The 16,320-nt window shown below is 43.6% G+C and overlaps 1 protein-coding gene across 1 annotated transcript in view; it reads right to left on the bottom strand.

The window, feature by feature from the left end:
• OLA1 (Obg like ATPase 1) overlaps positions 1-15,714 on the bottom strand; it is a 196,264-nt gene extending 180,550 nt beyond the window's left edge. Inside the window, exons 1-2 of the mRNA XM_066232462.1 lie at positions 15,558-15,714; positions 13,366-13,466 (exon numbers count right to left, since the gene is read on the bottom strand). Of these exons, the coding sequence (XP_066088559.1) occupies positions 13,366-13,466 (101 nt within the window). The 5' untranslated portion in view covers positions 15,558-15,714. The remainder of the gene's footprint in view (positions 1-13,365; positions 13,467-15,557) is intronic.
• Between the last annotated feature and the right edge of the window lie 606 nt (positions 15,715-16,320).

Below are 16,320 nucleotides of genomic sequence, written 5' to 3'. Positions count from 1 at the left end.
CCATGTAGCCCAGACCTCAGCACTAAAATCCTGTGCGCCTCCTGCTTCTAAGTGTCTCTCTGCACTGACTAGAGCAGGAGAGCTTCTGTTGGGTGGGGTAATTGCTTCCCTTTGCTGGCTTGGTTCTCCCAGGAAGAATGGACACTTTAGGTTTGGGGAGTGACCCAGTACAGGGGTCAGGGTAGCCATCTCCCACAGTCTCTCCCTGTGCCCCTAAGACTACACTCTCCTCTCACAACTCTAGTCCTCTTGGCATTCCCCGCTCCCAAAGCCCCAGGTAAGTGGCTGTGAACGAGGTTTCTGCATGATCCCTTTACGATGGAGCCTGAGTTTGAGAGTTCTGTCTCCCACTCACAAACAGTAACCCGGCTCTTCTTTCACCTAATACTGTCCGTATGACTCCTCTAGTTTCTGGGGCTCCAGTCCTAGGGCTGACGGTCTACAACTCTCCTGGAAACCCACACCACCGCCATCTCCACCTTTCCTACCAGCTCAGTGTGGTTCCTTCGGTGATGCTTGGTTATAGATTCCTATTAGTTTGGTCCAAAGTTGGTTTTTCAAGATGACTGTTCCTAAGTTAAGTTGTAATCCACTTTGTTTCTGGGAGATGGGAGTTGTAATGTCCGCCTACTCCGTTCCCATTTTTTCCCTCCTTCTGGCCATCTTTTTTTTTTTTTTTTTTAATTTTTCTGAAGCTGGAAACAGGGAGAGACAGTCAGACAGACTCCCGCATGCGCCCGACCAGGATCCACCCAGCACGCCCACCAGGGGCGAAGCTCTGCCCACCAGGGGGCGATGCTCTGCCTATCCTGGGCGTTGCCATGTTGCGACCAGAGCCACTCTAGCGCCTGAGGCAGAGGCCACAGAGCCATCCCCAGCGCCCGGGCCATCTTTGCTCCAATGGAGCGTTGGCTGCGGGAGGGGAAGAGAGAGACAGAGAGGAAAGCGTGGCGGAGGGGTGGAGAAGCAAATGGGTGCTTCTCCTGTGTGCCCTGGCCGGGAATCGAACCCGGGTCCTCCGCACGCTAGGCCGACGCTCTACCGCTGAGCCAACCGGCCAGGGCCTTCTGGCCATCTTTTAAGGATGCTAGGTGATAGATTCTTTTGAAGATTAAGCAAAGCACTTATTATATTCTTCCTATACAAAATATACACTTATAACAGTGATCTTCAACCAGTGTGCTGCAAGAATTTTTAAAACATGCAATACCTGACTATTTAGTCAGGAGCACTAACCTCTTTTCCCTTAGATTGCCAAATAAAATAATGTAAATAGCCAACACAGTAGCTATCCAGTGTGAATGAATCAAAATTATACCTATTTTTTTTTGTCAGATCAGCAAAAATATATATAGATATTTTCAGTGTGCCGCAGAATTTTAGTAGTTTATGTGTGCCATGAGATGAAAATGGTTGAAAAATCGCTGTTTTAGAGTAACAAAGAGTTGAGAGTAATATTATTTTATAGGCTTATTCCAGTCAATAAATGAGGAAAATTTAAAAATTTAGAATACTGACATTTTGCAACTCCTAAGCAATTAATGGGCCTGAGTAATGATCACCAATGACAATACTGCAAAAAGGGGGAAAAGCCAGTACAAGTACATATATATCACCTTTCACATATTCTTGACATAAAAATTATCATATTAATCTGATCAAGCCTTTAGATATTACTACCACTTTATAAGAAATGCAGAGGACACAAGAACATATTAAAATATATCACACAGATGCAATAAAAAAACCCTCAGACTTTGGAAAATTCTATAGACAATTGTGGAGGGGAAGAAATTCTGCTTCTGGGTGAGAAGCAAAATTTAACTGATTAGAACTCTCACCTAGAAGTAGAAAAGCCATATACTTGTAGAATACAGAAAGCATCTGAAGGGACTAGGAACCTAGAAATGTTTGTGGGGAGGGGTAGCCTCAAAGAAGTGATCTGACCTCCACAGCCACTTTTATCATGAAGACATTTGCCCACTATGGACAGAAGAAAAGAGGTCCAGAATCCAGGATTAAACATGGAAAGCTGATGCTGGAGGGCAGAGAACCCAGCAAAGGATTAGGAGGAAAAAGAAAAATTAGAGGAAGAACCTCAAGAACACAACCAAAACCCAGGATATTTCTCCCAAAAGGGAAAACTTCTGAAGTAAATGGTAACATAATTTGGCCCATTCTCCACAATCTATTCCCCTTCACACAAAAACAAAAAGTGATTACTTAAGTTGCCAGAACAGTCCTTGGGTCCTTACTTATCTAAAATGTAATTAAAATACTGTATACCCACTATGAAAACATTACAAAATAATGTTACAATAAAAGTACTTCAAACGGCCTTCCCTGTGGTGGTGCAGAGGATAAAGCCTTGACCTAGACAGAACACAGAAGTCCCCAGTTCAAAGCCCCCAGTCAAGGCACATATAAGAAACAACTAGTTGATGCCTCCCGCTCTCTTCCCCTCCTTTTCTCTCTCTCTAAAAATGAGAAAATAAAATCCCTTTTTAAAAAAAGTACTTAAAACAAAATTTAAGTAAATTAATACAAACACTCATAGAACACCTGTGCTCTTTCAGAGGGGGAAGAGGACAAAAAAAAAGTGCAGTTGTATTTTTGTATATTATAGTTTTTAAAAAAATGCTCATTGCTATTACCAGAGTCATACTATTTGTGGCTATTATTAAGTATAACATTTTTTACTGTCTAGAATCTAGATGAACAAAAATACTTTTTATAAAAAAGAAAAAAGTTTATCCCTCCAAACATATCATATGATAAAAAAGTAATAAAAGAAAGTGTCATTATCTCTTAGGCTGAAAAAAATTCTTACATACAAACTAGACTTGAAAGACAAATCTCCATTTTCACAGATCATCTTATCTTGGTCATGGATTTTAAATTTTATAAAGTTATCTACAGTGTGTCCGTAAAGTCATGGTGCACTTTTGACCAGTCACAGGAAAGCAACAAAAGACGATAGAAATGTGAAATCTGCACCAAATAAAAGGAAAACCCTCCCAGTTTCTGTAGGATGATGTGGCAGCATGTGCACATGCGAAGATGATGACGTAACACCGTGTATATAGCGGAGCAGCCCACGGCCATGCCAGTCGAGATGTGGACGGTACAGAGGAAAGTTCAGTGTGTTCTGTGGCTCACTAAATTCGAATCCGTGACCAAAGTGCAACATGAATATCCACGCATTTATAACGAAGCGCCACCACATAGGAATAACATTACTCGGTGAGATAAGCAGTTGAAGGAAACCAGCAGTTTGGTGGAGAAACCCCGTTCTGGTAGGCCATCAGTCAGTGACGAGTCTGTAAGGCTATACGGGATAGCTACCTAAGGAGCCCTAAAAAATCTGTGCGTGAGCCCACATCGAACTGCATTGAATAGGTATGAAACTGGGAGAGTTTTCCTTTTATTTGGTGTAGATTTCACATTTCTATCATCTTTTGTTGCTTTCCTGTGACCGGTCAAAAGTGCACCATGACTTGACGGACACACTGTATTATCAGTGGTTTCCAACCTCCAGTCCTCCAGAAATTTCATGCTGGTCCACAAAAGAGTTAACCACCCTGATGTTATATGAAGATTACAGAGTCTAGAATCACTGGATCTATAATCTTCATATAACATCAGGGTGGTTAAGTCTTTCACAGTCTGGCATGAAATGTCTGGAAGATCAGCTGTTAATAAACACTGATCTTTATTGTATAATGGTTTTGTAAATACAAAAAAGGTTAAAAAAAAAAGAAAAAGAAAAACCAAAAGAAAAAAATTTCTAAGGATTATTATGACAGGCTTAGTTGCATGTTAAGACATTTTGATCTGTTCAGCTCTATTAAAGAAAAGCCTTGCAAAATCAATGAATTAGAAAGTCTGAAGCGTTAAAAGCCCATATAACATTATTTTGTGAAATGAGGATTACACACACACACACCAGAGAGAGAGAGAAAGACGGAGAGAGCGAGAGAGAGAGAGAGAGAGAGAGAGAGAGAGATTAGGTGCCTTAAGGTTATTATTAAAGCTCAAAAGTAGAAGGAAAGTTCAGAATTATAGGAATCTCTCTTTTGCAAGAAGAATGGGTTTACATAGCCTGACGTGTGGTGCACAGTGGATAAAGCACCAACCTGAAATGCTGAGGTCACCAGTTCAAAACCCCAGTCTTGCCATGGTCAAGGCACATATGATAAGCAACTGCTACTAGTTGATGTTTCCTGCTCCTTCCCCTTCCCCTGGCTTTTCTCTCTCTCTTCTCTCTAAAATCAATATATATAAAAAAAGAATGGGTTTACATAAATATTATTTAGCAATGATAGCATTAAAAAAAGGAGTGGCTAGACTTAATATGACCCTACCATTTAGGACCTAAATACATCTTTTTTCTTCTTAAGTGAGAAGTGGGGAGGTAGAATGACAAAGTCCCGCATGCACCCAACCACGATCCACCTGGCAAGCCCCCTACCCAGCAATGCTCTGTCCATCTAGGGCTGTTGCTTGTCAACTGAACTATTTTAGCACCTGAGGCAGGCCATAGAGCCATCCTCAGCGCCCAGGGCCAGCTTGCTCCAATCAAACCATGGCTGTGGTTGGGGAACAGAGAGAGAGAGAGAGAGAGAGAGAGAAGGGGATGGGGGGAGGGATGGAGAAGCAGATGGTTGCTTCTCCTGTGTGCCCTGAACATAATCGAACCTGAGACTTCCACACACCAGGCTGACACTCTACCACTGAGCTAACTAGCCAGGGCCAGGGCCTAAATACATTATTTTTGAAATTACATATTTTGTTGTAATAAGTAAATCATTTTTTTTAGCAAGACAGAGAGCCAGAGAGGGAAGAGAGACAGGAAGAGTGAGAGATGAGAAGCATCAACTCATAGTTGTGTCACTTTAGTTGTTCACTGACTGTTTCTCATATGTGCCTTGACCAGGGGTCTTAAGCTGAACCAATGACACCCTTGCTCAAGCAACAACCTTGGGCTCTATCCAGCCACTATGGGATCATATCAATGATCCCACTCTCAAACCAGGGACCCTGTGATCAAGCTGGGACCTCAGCATCCCAGGCCAATACTCTATCCACTGTGCCACCACCAGTCAGACTATAATAAGTAAATCTGACTGAATAAGTATCTTATCTAAACCTTTATGCAAAATTACAATATGTATTGGGAAGTCAGGATAACATGCAAATTCACAGCACTCTGAATTAACCCTTTATACACCACACATCCAACACATGGAAAAAAGTAGAATGTGTTTTCAAAATGTTTTAAATCTAGATATAACCGAACTGTTTTTTTAATCATCTATCTGCTAGAAAAGAAATAAATACAGATGACAAATAAATACCAATGCGTGAATACTAGGTTAGTATAACCACATATATGTCCTAAAAAGTGAAAAGGCCTAAAAGCAGTAGCATATCAGCAGCACGTATCCTACCTAGAGCCCAGATCTTAGTTTCTGATAACCATTCTCCAGTAAAATAATTTACGTGAGCTCCCTAAAGTCAATGGTGAAGTCCAAATAAAGCCTACAGTTAACAGTAGTAAATAAATGAATGGGGGGAAAAAAACTATCTGAAATTATGTAATGATACAGTAATAGAGACCAGAATAGGTAGAGACTATATTTCCTCCCTCCCTCCTTGTCTCTAGGCTGGTATCGTGACTTGCTTTGACCAAAAGAATTAAGTAGAAGTGTGTTATGTCACTACCACTACCACACTTTCACTCCCTTGGTAGCTAGCCACCATGCTATGAAGAAGTTGGGCTGGAGACCACTTAGAGAGAAAGAGGCCAAGTAGAGGTGGACAGAAATGCCCAGACATCCAGCCACCCTGATAAGGCTCCAGAACTGTGGATGTGGCCATCTTGAACGTTCTAGTTTACTGACTAGCCACCAGCTGAATGTAGCCACACAAGAGATTCCAAGTGAGACCAGCAGACCAGCAGAAGACTCACCCAACTAAACTAGAGTCATGAAACAAGAAACTGTTATTGTTTATGCCTGACTGGTGGTCCCACAGTGGATAGAGCATCAACCTGGGACACTAAGGTCCCAGGTTTGAAACCCTGAGGTGGCTGGCTTGCACGCGGTCTCACCCAGCCTAAGTGCAGGCTCGCCAGCTTGAGCAAGGGGTCACTGGCTCGGCTTACGTGCCCTCCATCAAGGCATATATGACAAGCAATCAATGAAAAACTAAGGTGCTGCAACTACGAGTTGATGCTTCTCATCTCCCTCTTTCTCTCTCAGTAAAAAAAAAAAAAAAAAAGAAAGAAAGAAAAGAAAGAAAAAAAAGAAACATTGTTATTGTTTAAACTATGAACTTTTGGAATGGTTTGCTACACAACAGTAGAAAAATAACACTGAACGTAATTACCTTGTGATCTTTTTTTTAGCATTTCCTATAATGTTTTACCTAAACTAAATAGCTTTTTCTTTTTTCTTTTTACAGAGACAGAGTCAAAGAGAGGGATAGATAGGGACAGACAGGAACAGAGAGAGATGAGAAGCATCAATCATTAGTTTTTCATTGCAACACCTTAGTTGTTCATTGATTGCTTTCTCATATGTGCCTTGACCGTGGGGTTACAGCAGACCGAGTAACCCCTTGCTCAAGGCAGCGACCTTGGGTCCAAGGTGGTGAGCTTTTTTGCTCAAACCAAATGAGCCCACGCTCAAGCTGGCGACCTCAGGGCCTCGAACCTGGGTCCTCCGCATCCCAGTCCAACGCTCTATCCACTGTGCCACCGCCTGGTCAGGCTAAACTAAATAGCTTTTAAAGAATCTGTGGTTCCAATTAAAAATAAATATCACTAACATGTTAAAATAAATATGTGGTTGGCAAACTGAGAAAAGGCAAGTTGTAGGAACAACAAAAGCACATTCCCTGAAGTATCAACTAAGCAAGATAAGTGCTCTCCTACTACAGTTTCTAAGTGCACAGTTGTCCCCCAATATCCAGTTTCCTTTTCAAGTGACAGCATTCTTAACTGAATATATGGCCATCAAAATAATGACATTTCCTAGCCTTCCTTGCAACCTTCTTGTGACCAAATCTAGACAAAGAAATATTTGCAGAAGTTAGCAAAGGGATGGTGTGGCAGCTTACAGGTAAAAAAAAAAAATCCCTAAGAGACGGCAGGCCAAGTCATTAGGCCATTTGACCCTTTGGATTACCAGCTGCCTAGAATTTACAACACCTTGAACCATGGAGTTGAAGGCCACAACCTGGGATCACCAAGGTGTAGAATGAAAGCAGCTGGGGTTTCTGAGGACTTCATAAAGCAGAGTTGATATGCCAATCTCTGACTGCAAAATTCACGCTTCTACATAAAATAGAAACTTCTAACCTGACCAAGTGGTGGTGTAGTGGATAAAGCATTGGCCTCAGATGCTGAGGATCCAGGTTCGAAACCCCGAGGCCACTACCTTGAGGACAGGGTCGCTGGCTTGAGCAAGGGGTCACTGGCTCAGGTATATCAGTCTGCCTCCCAACAAGGCACATCTGATAAAGCAATCAATGAACAACTAAGGTGCCACAAGTTGATGCTTCTCATTTCCCTTCCTTCCTCTCTTCTATCTCTCTTTAAAAAAAAAAAGGCCCTGGCCGGTTGGCTCAGTGGTAGAGCGTCGGCCTGGCGTGCAGGAGTCCCGGGTTCGATTCCCAGCCAGAGCACACAGGAGAAGCGCCCATCTGCTTCTCCACCCCTCCCCCTCTCCTTCCTCTCTGTTTCTCTCTTCCCCTCCCGCAGCCAAGGCTCCATTGGAGCAAAGATGCCCGGGCGCTGGGGATGGCTCCTTGGCCTCTGCGCCAGGCGCTGGAGTGGCTCTAGTCACAACAGAGCGACCCCCCTCCCCAGGGGCAGAGCGTCGCCCCCTGGTGGGCGTGCCGGGTGGATCCCGGTCGGGCGCATGCGGGAGTCTGTCTGACTGTCTCTCCCCGCTTCTAGCTTCAGAAAAATACCAAAAAAAAAAAAAAAAAAAAAAAATACTTCTATTAAACCAAGGTTATTTGGGGTTTTCCAACACTCTCAATAAAACCTCATCTCATTTCATGCAGTGGTAGCAACAAGAACTGTCCATGACACAGTAACATCTGGAATATTAAAATGTACTTTCTTGAATCTGGAATATCAAATGTACATTGTAATATCAAAGATAATACAATGGAACAAAGATAGTCTTTTCAACAAATGGTGCTAGAACAACTAGACTTTCACATGCAAAAAAAATTTTTAAAAAAACCTAGATACAGACCTTTCACCCTTCACAAAAATTAACTCAAAATGGATCACAACCTAAATATAAAACCCAAAGCTATATAACTCCTAAGAGCTAAAAGAAAAACCTAAATAATATAGGATATAGCTAAGCCTTTTAAATACACCAAAGCAAGGATCCATGAAAGAAATAATAAACTAGACTTTGTTAATATTAAAAACTTCTGCTCTGTGAAACACAGCATCAAGAGAATGAGAGGGAAAAAAAACACAGACTGAGAGAAAACATTTGCAAAGACATACCTGATGAAAGGCTGTTATCCAAAATGTACAAAAAAAAAGAAACTCTTAAAAGACAAAAATGATAAAAAAAAATGGACCAAATACCTTAACAGATACCTCACCAAAGATCTACAAATACCAAATAAGCATATGAAAAGATGCATACAGCATCAGAGAAAGCACACTAAAACAATCATGGGGCACTACTACACACCTATTAGTATGCCCCAAACCCATAACACTGAAAATCAAATGCTGACAAGGATGTGGAGTTACAGGAATTCTCACTCGGGGCTGTTGGAAATGCAAAATGGTATAGTCACTTAAGAAGTTTCTTACAAAACTAAACATAGTTTTACCATATAATTCAGCAATTGTGCTCCTTGGTATTTACCAAAAAATGTTGAAAAAATATCCACACAAAAACCTGCACATGGATGTTCATAGCAATTTTATTCATAACTGCCAAAACTTGGAAGCAACCAAGATGTCCTTCAGTTGGTAAATAGATAAACTGATACATCCAGACAATGGAATATTATTCAGCACTAAAAATAGATTATTTAAGTCATGAAAAGACATGGAGGAAACTTAAACGTACATTACTAAGTGAAAAACGCCAATCTACATACTGTAAGATTTGAACTTTATGACATCCTGGAAAAGGCAATACAATGGAAACAATAAAAAGGTTAGTGGTTGGGGCAAGGTGGTTGAGTAGGCAGAGCACAGAAGATCTTTAGGGCAGTGAAAATATTCTGTACGATACTATAATGGTCAGTACATGTCAAGAGTGTACCCTAACGTAAGCTATGGACTTTTGAGTGATTATGATGTGTTACTGTAGTTTTATCAATTATAACAAATGTACTATTCTGCTTGGGGATGTTGATAACAGGGAAGGCTATGCATGTGTGAGGGAAGGCATGGGAAATCTCTGTGCCATCATCCCTTCAATTCTGCTGTGAAACTAAAACTGCTCTAAAAAAAACACAAGAGTATTACTTTTTTGAAAATTAGTTTTTTTAAAAGTATCCTCCAAGGCTCACACCCACAATAATATACTAGACCAACAGGAAATAATTTATAAAAGGTCACTCAGATATGAAAAAGCAGAATAAATCTAGAAACCAAATCTTCATACACTGGGCATGTTCACAACCAAATACAATTGCCAAAATAATCAAATTGTACACTATTAAAATGAATCAATTTGGCCCTGGCCAATTATCTTGCAGGGGTCCCCAAACTTTTTACACAGGGGGCCAGTTCACTGTCCCTCAGACCGTTGGAGGGTCGCCACATATAGTGCTCCTCTCACTGACCACCAATGAAAGAGGTGCCCCTTCCAGAAGTGCGGCGGGGGCCGGATAAATGGCCTCAAGAGGCCACATGCAGCCTGCTGGCTGTAGTTTGGGGACGCCTGCAGAGTGTAGGTCAGGTGTGTGGAAGTCCTCGGTTTGATTGCAGGTCAGAGCACACAGGAGAAGCAACCATCTACTTCTCCACCCCTCCCCCTCCCCTTCTCTCTATCTCACTTTCTTTCTCTCTTCTCCTCCCACAGACATGGCTCAAATGGTTAAGCAAGTTGGCCCCAGGTGCTAAGGATGGCTCCATGGCCTCGCCTCAGGTGCTAAAATAGCTCGGTTGCTGAGCAATGGAGCAGCAGCCCAAGATGGGCAGAGTATCACTGGGCAGGGGACTTGCCAGGTGGATCCAGGTAAGAGTGCATGCAGGAGCCTGTCTGTCTGCCTCCCAGCCTTTCATGTAATTAAATAACTAAATAAATAAATAAATAAATAAATAAATAAATAAATAAAATGAGTGAATTTTACTATGTGTAAAGTATACATCAATAAAACTGGGGCGTGGGGGAGAATGGAGAGCGAGAGGAGCATTTCATTTAAAAGCATAAATAGCCTGATCAGGTGGTGGCGCAGTGGATAGAGCGTCGGACTGGGATGCGGAAGGACCCAGGTTCAAGACCCCGAGGTCGCCAGCTTGAGCGCGGGCTCATCTGGTTTGAGGAAAGAGCTCACCAGCTTGAACCCAAGGTCGCTGGCTCCAGCAGGGGGTTACTCAGTCTGCTAAAGGCCCACGGTCAAGGCACATGTGAGAAAGCAATCAATGAACAACTAAGAAGTCGTAATGCGCAACGAGAAACTGATGATTGATGCTTCTCATCTCTCTCCATTCCTATCTGTCTGTCCCTATCTATCTCTGCCTCTGTAAAAAAAAAAAAAAAAAAAAAGCGCATAAATAGCCCTGACAGGTTAGCTCAGTAGGTTAGAGCATCTTCCCGAACACTAAGGTTGCAGGTTTGATCCCCATCAGGGCACAGATGGAAAGCAGTCAAAATATGCAAAACTGCCTGACCAGGCGGTGGCACAGTGGATAGAGCGTCAGACTGGGATGCAGAGGACCCAGGTTCAAGATCCCGAGGTCGCCAGCTTGAGTGTGGGCTCATCTGGTTTGAGCAAAAGCTCACCAGCTTGGACCCAAGGTCACTGGCTGGAGCAAGGGGTTATTCCGTCTGCTGAAGGCCCATGGTCAAGGCACATGAGAAAGCAATCACTGAACAACTAAGGTCTCGCAACAAAGCTCTGATGATTGATGCTTCTCATCTCTCTCCATTCCTGTCTGTCTGTCCCTGTCTATCCCTCTCTCTGACTCTCTCTCTGTCCCTGTAAAAAAAGAAAAAAAATATGCAAAACTAACCTGACCAGTGGGTGGTACAGTGAATACAGCATCCACCTGGGACTCAGAGGACCCAGGTTCAAATCCTGAGGTTACCAGCTTGAGCACAGGCTCATCCAGCTTGACTGCGGGGTCGCTGGCTTAAGCCCAAAATTGCTTGCTTGAGCAAGAGGTCACTGGCTCAGCTGCAGCCCCCGGTCAAGGCACATATGAGAAAGCAATCAACGAATAACTAAGGTGCTGCATCTATGAGTTGATGCTTCTCATCTCTCTCCCTTCCTGTGTGTCCCTATCTGAACTTTTCTTTGTCTCTCTGTCTTATTGTCTCTCTCTCTCTCTCTTGCTTAAAAAAAAAAAAAAAAGAATGCAAAACTAAGTGCAACAAGAAATGAGAGCTGCCTGACCAGGCAGTGGTGCAGTGGATAGAGCTTCGGACTGGGACGCGGAGGACCCAGGTTCGAGACCCCGATGTCTCCAGCTTGAGCGCGGGCTTATCTGGCTTGAGCAAAAAGCTCACCAGCTTGGACCCAAGGTCGCTGGCTCAAGCTCGAGCAAGGAGTTACACTCAGACTGCTGAAGGCCCACGGTCAAGGCACATATGAGAAAGCAATCAATGAACAACTAAAGTGTTGCAATGGCAACGAAAAACTGATGATTGATGCTTCTAATCTCTCCGTTCCTGTCTGTCTGTCCCTATCTATCCCTCTCTCTGACTCTCTCTGACTCTGTAAAAAAAAAAAAGAAATGAATGCTTCTCTCTCTCTCTCCCCCCTTGAAAATTAATTAATAAAAATAAATAAAAGCATAAATAGCAAATTTATATTGGATAATAAAATATTTTTAGGTTATTCTCATATATATTGATTTTTATTATGTTCCATGACTAAAAACCTTATATAGGAAATACTTCTTAAGGTGGTCCATTTTAAAGTAGTCCCATTTAGTCAAGCTGCATAGACTGCAGTGATTCAATATAAGAGAAATATGTTACAATCTAATAACTATGTCTTGCTTATAGGCACTATAGAGCTCACAACATATATAATGACTTTATCTTTTACATTTATTGACAGCACCCTACAGTGTTTTGCTTTATTTGTTTTGCTTATATTTCCATGCTCTCTATTTCATTTTACTTTGCAAGCAGCCTATACACAGCAGGAAACCCCTTCAAAATGCAAACCTCTCAAGCTTCAGGAAAGAAATTAGGAGAGCCACATTTGTTTATGTTTTACATTACAAAAATTTCAGAACTGCCTTGCTTGGTCATACCATGGTCCATTCACTAAGCAATCTATATGACAGGGGCTCCAAGGGGCTCCTTCCACATGAAAGAACACATTGTCCTATTTGCCACCAATCTAAAAGCCTAAAGCACATGTCAAAATACTTTCAGTCAACTTAATAAATCCGTATTAGATCTATTACCCATTAGCACAGCCTAATCACTCTTGAGACATTTTATATTTTAAAGTTAATAAAAGGTGTTAAAAAGAAGAGCAAATAATGAAAAAAGCAGACTAAACACTCAACTTGCAAGTGTATAGATTTAGATGATAAATCCCAAATATATTTCCTATCACTGACTTATATGCAAGTGATTCACTAATTTTAAACATTACAAAACTTAAATTTTTGGTCTCATAACTTTTAGATTAGCCACTTTATAACAGATACCCTTTCCATTTAAAACTGTCACCTCCTCCAGTAAAGATTTAACCATACAATCCATGACCTTCAAAATATCTAATCAAATTTATAGTGCAGCCATTTCCTAACTACTATTTCCTAAAGTATCCTGCTACACGGCCTTGGGTAGCCAGCCTAGGTAGGTGTCCTACATAGCCAGCCAGCACCAAAATCAAATTTATACCACTTGGTTTTTACTTAAATTCAATACTGTGTGTCTCCCAAGGTGTTTCAAGCAAACAGCTGATCTGGTGTCTTAACTCTGTTGCTTCTTCCTCTGAGTTTAAGCAAAACAAACAATATAAGTAACTCAAGTTTTAACCTTGCTTTGCAACATATTAATATTCCAGCTTCCTAGACTCTTTCTTCAATTTAAGTTTTAATTACCTCATGAGTTCCCATTTCTATAAAAGAACCCTAAATATTTGCAAGATTAAAATGGGAAAAGTTCAACATTCACCTACCCAACATTTGGCAATCCAACAATACCAATTTTCAAGGAGGTTCCAAATCTTCCAATGATTGGGGGTGCTTTAATTCCATCACCTCCCTTTTTGGGGGGCATCTGAAATGTTAAGACAAATATATATATATAAACAAAACTTTTTACTATCCCCATCAATCAAGAATATATTTCATCATACAAAATATATTAAATACATTAATGAATAATAGATTAACAAAGCATACTGTATATATCAATCAAAAACTGAAACAGCTTAATCCACTTTATTTTTTCAATGAAAAAAAGTACTTTTAAATTCCATAAACAGATCTGAATCTGATAGCTGTCCTGGTAAGTCCTGAAAACACTGATCTAAAAATAAATGGTACCATAAATCAAAAATAAACTTAAAAAACAACTGCCACTCTGGCAGGTTGGATCAATAGTAGAGCATCGCCCAGACATGTGGGTGTCCTGGGTTCGATTCCTGGTCAGGGCACACAGGAGAAGCGACCATCTGCTTCTCCACCTCTCCCTCTCCCCTTCTTTTTCTTTCTCTCTCTCTCTCTCTCTCCCCCTCCTCCTCCTGCAGCCATGGCTCTGTTGTAGCAGGTTGTCCCCAGGAGCTGAGAGGATGGATCCATGGCCTGACTTCAAGAGCTAAGATAGCTGGATGCTGAACAATGGAGCAATGGCCCCAGATGGGCAGGACATTCTCTGGTAGGGGGCTTGCTGGTGGATCCAGGTCGGGCACATGAGGGAGTCTGTCTCTCTGCCTCTCCACCTCTCACTTAATAAAAAAATATATATTAACTAATTTTTAATAAAATGCCAACCTTCCATCCAGACTGTTCACAAAACACTTTATTTCTTAATTTAACATCAAGTTAAACAAATGAAAACATTAGGAAGCAGGAGCACAGATAGAGAGTCAAAGAAAATCTATTCTAGAACCACCAGCAACCAAGTCACCTACACCCGTTCATCCCTCATATTTGGAACTTATTCTTTTCTATTTCTCCCACAAGCACCATTTTTTTTTTTTTTTTTTTTTTGTATTTTTCTGAAGCTGGAAACGCGGAGGCAGATAGACTCCCGCATGCGCAGGACCGGGATCCACCCAGCACGCCCACCAGGGGGCGATGCTCTGCCCCTCTGGGGCGTTGCTCTGTTGCATCCAGAACCATTCTAGCGCCTGAGGCAGAGGGCACAGAGCCATCCTCAGCACCCGGGCCAGCTTTGCTCCAGTGGAGCCTTGGCTGCGGTAGGGGAAGAGAGAGACAGAGAGGAAGGAGAGGGGGAGGGGTGGAGAAGCAGATGGGCGCTTCTCCTGTGTGCCCTGGCTGGGGACTCCTACACGCCAGGCCAACGCTCTACCACTGAGCCAACCGGCCAGGGCCCACAAGCCCCATTTTTCACATGCATAAATCACACAGGTATCAAGGTCTTTCCAACCAAGTCTCTCCCAACTTTGGCACTATAGGTATACAACTCATAAGTACTCATGAGCAACCTCCAGAAACTACACTCCTTATTTCTAGTCGTATATGAATCATTACAATTTTTAATTTACAAGTCGAAACTTTCTCAGTCCCTGTGCATCTGGTTCTAAGCTCTTCTGTGCAGAATCAGTACCACTTTACTACAGCAAACCGAACTCGGGACTGCCAACCTCACGTTTTATAAGCTGGGAACTAAAACTGTCCCTGTCTTCTGGATCCAGCTGACCTCCTGGGGCCACGCCGAGGCCCTGTTCATGAAGCGATATTCCAGCCGATATTCCAGCCTCTGATCCCTGAGGCCGAGGGTCAGGGATCTCCCTTCTCAGGGTCTTAACTCACACCTGTTCCGGGCCAAACCCCAGGCCTCCCAAACAGCTACAAGAGCAGAGCCTAGCTCGTCCTCTGGTCTCCTAGCGAGGGAGAGCCGGCCGGCCATCCAAAGCGGGCCCTACGCAACATCCCCTCCTCTGGACTGGACCACCGGCCTTACGGAACAGGCTTTCCCCAGCGCGTGCGGGCATTAGGCGTGGGCCGCTCTCGGGACGCGCGGCCTAGTCAGAGAGCGCCTCATTCATCCACACACCCCACGCCGTCTGCTGCCCTCATCCATCCCGGCCGCTCTGCCCCTGCCTGACGCCGACTCAGATCAACGGGCCGGGGTGCCGAAGATGCGGCGCGGACCGCGCCCCAGCTTCCCTGTGGGGCTCACCGTGCTCCCGGCAAGCGTTGACACGGGGTCCCAGAGGCAACAGCAGACGAGTCCTACCGGCAGCGGGAGGCGGGGAGGAAGGAGGAGAGAGCGCAGGCCCAGCCCCTCGCCGAACAGCACGCACGACGGCAGCGGCGGCAGCCAAACCGGCGGGCGGGGCGCCGGACGGCACCTGCGCGCAGGCCGCGCGCCCCGCTCCGCCCCGCGCCCCCGTCCGCCCCGCCCATTGGCCCGATGGGCCGGGAGGCGGGAGCAGCGTGGGAGGAGCCGCGCGGCGTTTGATTCCCGGGCAGCCGGAGCAGAGTAGGCTGTCACCCTTCCCAGGGCGTGCGTCTTTTGCTTAGTCAGCATGTGGGCTTCTCCGCCTGGGTTCTCCGCTTCCTTCTGGTGACGTGCCCCGCGTTGTCGCTAGACCTCGCTTGCAGCTCCACCTCTTACCCGCTGGACCTTGAAACCCTCTTGGTGACAGCCCGCCTGAGGTCTGGCGAATAGCCACGCCGTCCCTGCTTGGCCGCCTACCGAGTTCTCGGATACCACGGCCCTAGCCCTCCTCCTTTTCCTATAACTTTCTTCAGTCAAGCCAGATGGTGAGAAGCTAGCTGTTAATAAACTTTCTTAAAGGAAAAAGAGAGTAAGGGAAACTTACGATCTAAGGGTTTCTTCCTCGCTTTGTCGTTCAGGCATTTTTCAGGGATTGGACCCCAGAATGCAATTAATAGAGCCAGTTTATTAACTTCATAAATTAATTCATAATATGCGCTAT

This window comes from Saccopteryx bilineata, chromosome 5, assembly GCF_036850765.1.
Source record: "Saccopteryx bilineata isolate mSacBil1 chromosome 5, mSacBil1_pri_phased_curated, whole genome shotgun sequence".
In the NCBI taxonomy this organism is placed as follows: domain Eukaryota; kingdom Metazoa; phylum Chordata; class Mammalia; order Chiroptera; family Emballonuridae; genus Saccopteryx; species Saccopteryx bilineata.
This window is presented reverse-complemented; position numbering and strand designations above follow the sequence as displayed.